Source organism: Sciurus carolinensis, chromosome 1 (genome assembly GCF_902686445.1).
Source record: "Sciurus carolinensis chromosome 1, mSciCar1.2, whole genome shotgun sequence".
NCBI lineage: Eukaryota > Metazoa > Chordata > Mammalia > Rodentia > Sciuridae > Sciurus > Sciurus carolinensis.
Genome location: NC_062213.1, coordinates 99,505,962 through 99,515,439, shown reverse-complemented (window position 1 = coordinate 99,515,439; position 9,478 = coordinate 99,505,962). Strand labels below are relative to the sequence as shown.

General features: G+C 43.1%; 3 protein-coding genes across 3 annotated transcripts; 1 reads left to right on the top strand and 2 right to left on the bottom strand.

Moving 5' to 3' along the window:
- Positions 1 to 1,542: 1,542 nt before the first annotated feature.
- LOC124964446 (histone H2B type 2-E) lies at positions 1,543 to 3,698 on the bottom strand. The gene has a single exon (XM_047524754.1). The coding sequence runs from the start codon at positions 3,674 to 3,676 to the stop codon at positions 3,296 to 3,298; it is 381 nt and encodes a 126-aa protein (XP_047380710.1). The 5' UTR covers positions 3,677 to 3,698; the 3' UTR covers positions 1,543 to 3,295.
- Positions 3,699 to 3,974: 276 nt separating this feature from the next.
- Positions 3,975 to 4,480, top strand: LOC124992938 (histone H2A type 2-C). Its single transcript, XM_047564337.1, has one exon. It carries the CDS (start codon positions 4,011 to 4,013, stop codon positions 4,398 to 4,400), a length of 390 nt encoding a protein of 129 aa, XP_047420293.1. The 5' UTR covers positions 3,975 to 4,010; the 3' UTR covers positions 4,401 to 4,480.
- LOC124992932 (histone H2A type 2-B) lies at positions 4,182 to 4,950 on the bottom strand. Its single transcript, XM_047564325.1, has one exon. The coding sequence runs from the start codon at positions 4,948 to 4,950 to the stop codon at positions 4,558 to 4,560; it is 393 nt and encodes a 130-aa protein (XP_047420281.1). The 3' UTR covers positions 4,182 to 4,557.
- Positions 4,951 to 9,478: the final 4,528 nt, after the last annotated feature.

The window sequence follows — 9,478 nt, the reverse complement described above, 5'->3', positions numbered from 1 at the left end:
AATAGACCATGTTGACTAGAGCAGAAAACCTATACAGCAGAGCAGTAGGAGATAAATCTGTAAAAGAAGGAAGAGGCAGATTATTGGAGGGCTTGATCATTAAGCTTTTAAAAAGTGTGTTGGATTGTAGTTCCACCTCTTGCTGAATGATACTGGACAAGTCATTTAACCTTTCTGAGACTCAGTTTACTTTATCTGCAAAATAAAGATGATAATAATGGGACCTATCTTAAAAGGTGGTTGTGCAGATTAAATGAGACAATGAATCTAAGCCAGTTGGCAGAGGACTAGGTAAACGATTAAGTGCTCAATAAGTGGAAGCTATTATTAGAACAATTATTATTAACCCTACAAGCAAACATTTAAAGATGTCTGAGGAGAACAAAGTGCTCAAAAAGGTTCATTACAAGAACTAATCTCACCATTATTGATCACTTGGCCTCCAGAATTAAAATACCAAGTTCTCTCACCACTTCCTCCTTCCTTGCTCTGTAACTTATTAGTGAGCATCATTCCCAGAAGGAGACCCAAACTAGCAACTAAAGGTCTCTCATGCTAGTTGAAGGATCACAACTGAGGAGTCCACCACTGCCGCCCACACACTGTGTGGATAAGCTAAACTAAGTTGAGCTATGACCTCTGGGAAGGAGAATCAGAGTCCTCCAATCCTATTTTCAAGGTCAGCTACCATTACCCCAGATTTATATCCAGGGTGCATTCTGAAGAGAATAGAGCAGGTGATGTTTCTTTTCATTTTAAAGCATAGATATGTCCCCAAAAAATCCAGGGATGTATCCAGGTTTTGGGTAGCCCTACTTCCTCAAGTCCTTTAAAGAACTAAACAGGGATCTTATTCTCTGAAGAATTTATGAGGAAAGACCTCTCTCTATCTCAGTTTCATTATCTATAAAATGGAAGGCATACAATAGTAGTGTATAGAGGATACAATAGTAGTGTTAGCTACATGAGCAGTGACCCAATCACATAGCTTTCTCTCAACCTCATCTATAAGAAAGGTATTAATTCCGTTGTCCCACCTATCTTGAAAAGTCTTCTGAAAAGCAAATGAGGTGGCAACTGTAAATTAAAACCTCACTCAGTGGGGATCAGAAAATCTGGTTTGGGGCAATGCAGGGGTAGGGGTAGGGGATGAAAAAGAAGGCTCTTTAAAGGTACTTCATGAGGTTCTTTCTGAAGATTAAATGAGCCAATAGGTATAAAGGGCCTATGGAACACTACCTGGCACATTGCATGTGTTTAATATGTGTTAGCTACACTTTTATTAAAGGACTTTATTTCTTCCATGTATTTGTAATGCTTCTTATTTAAGGTCATATATTTTTTAGTCATTAAGCATTAACAGTGAACTTGTAATAGACTATTTCAACCCCAGTATACACCTAGAGTAGAAGTTTGACTGATGGCTTATAAATATTCATCCTCCAGGTCAGAGACACCCAGCTTGCCCCAGACCCAACCACAAGTGGTAGTATCTGTTAATTTCATTTATTGAAAAAATAAATTGCAGACAAAGCCTTTAGATTAATTGGTAACTTTATTAATAACTGTAGCATCTACATACATTTGAAAACACAAGTAGGAAACATGCCATATATTCAGTCTGTGTTAATGTCTGGAGCTCCTTTGGATTCATGAAATCCCTGCAATCAACTCCAGAAGCTCTTAGCCAAGAATCAGATTTGAGTAAATGATCAGACCTTAGTGTCTTCATTCACAAAATCAAGGTTTGGACAGAAAGAATAAATATTCTGTAATTCCACAAAATAAAACTAAAAAGCAATTGTCCTCACATAGGAGGATACAATAGTAGTGTTAGCTACCTGAGTAGTGACCCAATCGCGTAGCTTTCTCTCAACCTCATCTATAAGAAAGGTATTAATTCCGTTGTCCCACCTATCTTGAAAAGTCTTCTGAAAAGCAAATGAGGTGGCAACTGTAAATTAAAACCTCACTCAGTGGGGAACAGAAAATCTGGTTTGGGGCAATGCAGGGGTAGGGGTAGGGGATGAAAAAGAAGGCTCTTTACAATGACCAATGTTCTGATTTCAATGAAAATCCAAATGGTTACACTAAATTGTCAAGCATAAAGGCAGAACCTATGGCCACCTCTTTCACAAAAAGAGAATCTTAATATGGCCTCCCTCCCAGTTGTTGCAGTGATTAAGGACAGATTTGGGAAAGGAGCAAAAATATTTCCATTTTCATCCTGTCTTTACTCATGTCTAATGGAAAAGAAAAGCGCCCATCCACCCACAGAAGAAAGGGGTGAGGTAGAAAAATTAATCTAATAAATATTAATTCAGTAAGTAGTATTTGTCCTCTATGTGCCAGGCACTGATTGGCACTTAAGACATAGTGGGAAATCAGACCAACAAAGCTGTCAAGGAGTAAGGAGAATGATCATAAACGAGAGCAAATGAACCAATTTCAGACAGCTCGCGAGGAGGAAGACAAAACAGCCAAGCAGGAAAAAGATGAGCAAATTCCTGAGTATTTGGCTTGGAAGGGTATATTCGAGGTGACTTTTGAGCCCAGATCTAAATTACCAGTGCCTTGCACTGACCTGGAAGCGCGTCATTCCAAGAACAGATCACTAAATTAGCAAAAATTGATCCACAAATCCAAAAAGAGGGATTTCAAACCCCAAGGGGGAGTGGTAACTGAAGTCTACAAATTCCGCTGCAGCGCGAAATTTTAAATATTCATGTCGCCCAATCAGGAAAAGGTTAGGGTTCGGCTCCGCAGGCTCCACCCTAAGTACACAAAACCGCTGGCATACACAGGACACACGGCGGGGTCGAACTGGTGAGTTCACACAAGCTGCTGCTAGGCTTCAATCATACGGAGCTGTCACGAGTGTTCGCTGGAGTCTGGTTTGTGTCCTGGGGTACTCTTAAAAACCATGGTTGAAGGAATCATTTTGTTTTAGGACAATAAACATACCCAACAAAGCCGCCAGAACAACGATCTGAGTGCGGAGAAAGGAGAGATTCCCAGTATCCCAGTTTAGTAAGATTGACTAAGAGAGCTAAGCAGCGTTAATAGGAGTAATGACGCGCTTCAGATTCAAAAGCAAATCGTCACGCACCGGGAACCTCAAAATACAAAAGCTTAAAAACCACTTGTGCCATCTCCTAAAACCTGTAGAAACTTACTCGGAGAAGGAAGGAACTACCGTAATGCAAGTGAACAAAGCTCTTTTCTGATTAGATGGGTGGCTCTTAAAAGAGCCTTTGGAGAAAAGCGGCAGGAGAGCGCCAAGTCCGAGCAGGACTCATTTGGAGCTGGTGTACTTGGTGACCGCCTTGGTGCCCTCAGACACTGCGTGCTTGGCCAACTCGCCCGGCAGCAGCAGGCGCACTGCCGTCTGGATCTCCCGAGAAGTGATGGTGGAGCGCTTGTTGTAATGCGCCAGGCGGGATGCTTCGCCAGCAATGCGCTCAAAGATGTCGTTGACGAAGGAATTCATGATGCCCATGGCCTTGGACGAGATGCCGGTGTCAGGGTGGACCTGCTTCAACACCTTGTACACGTAGATGGAGTAACTCTCCTTGCGGCTGCGCTTTCGCTTTTTGCCATCTTTCTTCTGGGCTTTGGTAACAGCTTTTTTGGAGCCCTTCTTGGGAGCCGGAGCGGACTTGGCCGGTTCAGGCATGGCAAAACACAATACCAACAAGGCTTAGTAAAGGAAAGAATTAAGTGGATGGGCGGGCCTGATCCTTTTATAACCACCTTATGCAAATTAAGGCTCAAAAAGTCCTTCATTTTCATTGGTCCATGTAGGGACCTTGCGTTTTCGGCAAAACCTACGTAACAATAACGACTCTGGATTTTATTGGCTATTTCTGGAGCCAAATCAGGACCAATGAAAACCTTGCTCCTGACCCCACCCCTAGGAAAGCTTATAAAGGCTTTCTTCTTGGTGCTCTTTCAATCTTGTTTTGTTGAGAAATTCTACGTTTTTGCTATTTTAAACGTATTTTTTAGTCATGTCTGGTCGCGGAAAGCAGGGAGGTAAGGCCCGCGCTAAGGCCAAGTCCCGCTCATCCCGTGCGGGCCTCCAATTCCCGGTGGGGCGCGTACACCGTTTGCTGCGCAAAGGCAACTATGCAGAGCGGGTGGGGGCCGGCGCGCCAGTCTACATGGCGGCGGTGCTCGAGTATCTGACCGCCGAAATCCTGGAGCTGGCCGGCAATGCGGCCCGTGACAACAAGAAAACACGCATCATCCCCCGTCACCTCCAGCTGGCCATCCGCAACGACGAGGAGCTGAACAAGCTGTTGGGCAAAGTCACCATCGCCCAGGGTGGCGTTCTGCCCAATATCCAGGCCGTTCTATTACCAAAGAAAACTGAAAGCCACAAAGCCAAAAGCAAATAAATCCTGACAAACTAAAACCAAAGACCAAAGGCTCTTTTTAGAGCCACCCAAGTTTTCAAAAAAAGAGCTAATGCGCTACTTGTGATCAGCCCTTCATTTGACACTTTGGTGGCTCTTAAAAGAGCCTTTTGGGTGAGGGAGTGGTATCAAGCTCTAGTTACTTGTTCTTGCCAGGCTTGTGACTCTCCGTTTTCTTAGGCAATAAGACAGCCTGGATATTAGGCAAAACACCGCCCTGAGCAATGGTGACACCTCCGAGTAACTTGTTGAGCTCTTCATCATTTCTCACGGCTAGTTGCAAATGGCGAGGGATAATGCGAGTCTTCTTGTTGTCACGGGCCGCATTGCCCGCCAGCTCCAGTATTTCCGCCGTTAAGTATTCGAGGACTGCCGCCAGGTACACTGGAGCGCCGGCCCCCACCCGCTCCGCGTAGTTGCCTTTGCGCAGCAGGCGGTGAACCCGCCCCACCGGGAACTGAAGGCCGGCGCGGGACGAGCGCGACTTGGCCTTGGCTCGAGCTTTGCCTCCTTGCTTTCCGCGTCCTGACATTACGGCTAAAAACGCAGTTACAGCTTCTTTTTCAAGGAGAAGGATGTGGAAAGGATAACCAATTTGATGTAATTTATAAGAGCTATCGGGAGGGGTGAAGTGAAGTAGTTTGATTGGCTACAAAGGGAGCCGGCTCAAACAGCCAATAGGAAAGCAGAAAACAGACTTCTGGTTTGCAACAAGGAAATGACGGATTTTGTAAGTACCTACCAATCGCTGAGAGCCACATTAAGTCCCCTTATTTGCATACCAGGATTTTTAAAGAGAAGGGATTCAAACAAAAACCATTCTTTTGTTAGAGTGGCAATTTGCCGGGTTGTTGTTCCCTGTTTAGAGTAGGGAAATCCCAAAAAGGAACCTAAATAATGCAGAAAGCCCTCAAGTAGACGGATAATTACTCCCCTATGGAATTCCGCAGTTATCCCCTTTAACTCTAAACTACCGTCCACATCTCACCCTTTGTCTCGTCACAGCCAGACTCCCTTAAAGAATTAACTACTAAGGCTGTGTCCTTTCTTTGCCCTCAGTTTGGCTGGTGGCTTCGCCCCGCCCCTACATCCCTGCGCTTTTGGAATGGTTTGACCAAGGGTTAGAATGTTATCCTTCTCTTGACCTCCAGGAGGCATCCTAACACTTCGAAACTTGGTCGCTTGGTTTTCAAAATGTCGCCCTTCGTTTTTCTTACCTTGTTTCTATTCCTCTGCCTATCCCTACCTCTGCGAGTGACTGTCTCCCTACCCCCAACTATTCATTTTTCCCGACTGACTTGCCCACCTTCGGTCCTTTCAACGGTTATCAGATTGGTTTCAGGAGCTCAGACCCTCATACCTAACAGCTTACTAGATACCCCAACCTGATTGTCCTAAGCAAGCACCAGAACCGGAACTCATGCAAACAACCCTCACCCTTTTTGTCCTCTTTCCCTGAATTACACCAACGAAATTCCGGGGACTGAGACAGAAAGACCACCCATAGACAACAGGGAGAGGGTTTCGGAGAAGAAAAGGAGGAAGAAAGGATTGGGAAATCAAGCTTCCGACCCCAGCTATTACTACCACAAGAACAGTTCTTTAACTAACCCCTACCAACGACCAACCACAAAATGTCTAAAGCACTTGCGCTCGCGCCAACAATCCCTGACCCCCTCCCTTATGCTAACGAAGGCTTAGAAAGTTCTCTTTCCTGATTTGCTGAAGAGGACAAAATAGAGTTGATTGGTCCCTTTCTGAATCCTGTATTTTACATGTTATCCCAGCAATCACCTATAGGGACAGATCAAGCCCATAAAAACCGCTAAACAGAAGACTGTGGTACCCTTGTCTTAGGACCCTTCCCATGTGGCAGGAGCATTTTCTACTTTAAATAAGCTTTTGCTAGTTCACTTTCAGCTTGTCCTTGTCAGAGATGACATCATGTTCCTTGTTACAGTACCTAAGCCAGAATTTGCTGTACTCTCTCCCCCTTTTGTCTCAACAGCATATCCAGTCAGTTACTTCCTTATCTCTTCAGTCTTTTTCTCCCTGCTCTCCTTGTCTATCTCCCCTTACGCTCACGCCCTTAGACTTTAGAGACAGTTCCTGAAGAGTAATTTTACCTCCACGTTCTAATGACTTGGCGTGATTCTCCACCCAAATTCCTTAGAAATCTTTCCAGAAAGTTTTTGTTTCTTCTTTCCCAAGGATGTGCTACTTCCCTCACACCATTTTCACTCCCCTTAGTGCCCACGAGAGAAAAGAATTCATTTAAATTCAATTCTTTGAGCTCTTGCTCTCTTTTATCCACTTCCTTATTCAATCAGTACTTATTGGGTGTGTTATTGGACTGTGGGTATGTAGATAACTGAGACTAGTAAGTCTGATGGAATGCCTCTAGAAAAATGGAGGCAGGCTGGTGAACTCTGAGAGTTAAATTAGTTAATATCAGCAATCTATAGCGATTACTCCTGGCAAGAATGCTGGTATAGATTTGTGGAACCTGCAAATCCAATCAAAAGTGATGGGAGTGTTTCCTTAATAGTGGAATGTAACCAAAGTTAATTCTAACCTAACTAGATGTTAGATTTAATGAAGTAACTTATCCAGCCTTGCTTTCATATACTTAGTACTTGAGATTCCATACAAAACCTTTTCAGATAAGTCCAGATAGGCCAATATCCTACAAATTATGCCAGACTCAATTACTCTCTATTGCTCCCCAGAGCTCCCTTCCCAGTCTTCTTACCAGAGCTATTATAGAAGAAAATAGAGCAGGCAATTTGTAAAAGTATACACCATTACAAACAGACTGGATCTTATTTCCTTTAACAGCTCTGGGATTGTTCACCAAAGGCAGCTGCGATCTTTCGCAGACAATTTAATTAAGCAAGCATTTATTTTGTATACTAAGATCCATTCCACCATTCCAACCATAGGCCCCTCTCCCTCCCCCTTTCACTCCATCTCTCCCACCACCACCCCACCTATATTGCACTGTACACCATTCATTAGATGAGCATGGTGTCTTTGTAACTCCCTGAGGTTGCACATACAGTTTCCCCTGGCAGATATGCTTTCCCCCACCCCCACCCCCGCCTCTATGGTACTGGGATTGAAACCAGGAGTGCTTTACCACTGAACTCCACCCCCATCCCAGCCCTTTTTATTTTTTTATTTTGAGACAGGGTGCCGCTAAGATGCTGAGGCTGGCCTCTAACTTGCGATCCTCCTGCCTCACCCTCCTGGGTTGCTGTGCCATCATGCCGGGCTTCATTTCTCTTGAAATAGCAAAATTCCTCAACCTTTTACTTTCAGTCCAGATACCACTTCCATCATGAGGGTTTCCCTACTCCCATATAAACAGCCTTTGTGTGCCTACATTGCTTTATTCACATTCTGATGATGGCACTTGTCACTCTATACTGTATTTTCATGTTGGTCTCACCTCCTTTCTGTAGCTACTAGTCAACAACCAATTTCCAAGTGCTCCATAAACAGTGGACTGTGGTAGACAGAATGATAAAAAATATAGTAGGAGTTCATCCACTAAAAAAAAAAAAAGAAGAAGAAGAAGAAGAAAGAAAAAGCACATGCACACAAATGAGACTAAAAGTAACGAATTCGGTATGCAGTCAAGGAACCCCAGAGGCCCCAAAGCTGGATGAGGAGGCTGTGATGATTGTGATGGTTAACTTGACTGCCTAAGAAATGCCCAGATAACTAGTGTAACATTATTTCTAGATATGTCTATGAGGGTGTTTCTGAAAGAGATTAGCATTTGAATTGGTAGATGAATGAACAGGATCTCCCTCACCAATTCAGGTGGGCATCATCCACTTCAGTAAGGGCCTCAAACAAAGAACAAAGGAAGGACAAATTTGCTCCTTGCCTCAGGGAGAACATCCATCTGCTCCTGTCCTTGGACATCAGTGCTCCTCATTCTCTGGTCTTCAGAGTTAGACTGGTATTCTCAACATCAGTCCTGGATTCTTAGGCCTTTGGACTTAAACTGGGACTTAACCCATTGGTTCCCCTGGTTCTCAGTCCTTCAAGTTTGGTCTAGTACTCCACCCTTGTCTTTCCTGATTCTCTAGCTTGCAGATAGCAGATGGGGGATTTCTCAGCTCCATAATCATGTGAGCCAATCTCTTATAATAAATCTCTTTTACTATATGTCACAGGAAGAAGAGCCCAAATAGCTTGACTCCCTGGGTTCATTTACCAGATCTGTGACTATGGGCAAGATACCTATCCACTAAGCTGCTCTGCTTCCTCACTGCTTTTTACTTTGTGGGACTGTTGTAAGAATTAAAAGAGCTCATAAATATAAGACATTTAGAACAGCATCTGTACCAAAAAAGCAGGAGTATCCCAAAACTCTTTGAGTGAGTTTATCATTTTAGAAATAAATATGGTGGGGAGCTGGGGGCGTAGCTCAGTGTTATAACATGTGTACCTAGCATTCCTGAGGCTTTGAGTTCAATTTCCAACACCATAAGAAATAAATAAATAAACATTGGTTTATCCTATGACTCAGCAATTCCACTCCTGAATATATAACAAACAGAAATGAATATTTATGTCCAACAAAAAGTATGTACAAGAATGTAGTTTGACATATACTTCAATACTGTACAAAAATGAAAATGAACAAATTACTGCCCCATACATGGATGAATCTCACAAACATAATGTTGAATAGAAGAAAATAAACACAAAAGAATTCATATTTATATGAAGTTCACAACAGAGTAAAACAAACCTGTGGTGATGAAGATTAGAATAAGAGTTACCTGTGGCAGTGTAGTATGGACTTCCCTGGGAGCCTTCTGGGGTACTAGAATTTTCTATATCTTGATATGTGTGCATCAGATGTAAAATTCAGCTGTACATTTAAGATTTTTAAATTTCTTATATTTAAACCAAAACCAATAAGCATAAAGTTTTTTTTTTTTTAAATGAGCAAGTACTAAAGTAATCACTTCAGGGAAAACCAGTGAATACTTTGTTGGGCATCCCCATCCTCATGTTACAGATTAGTATTTATTTTCTGC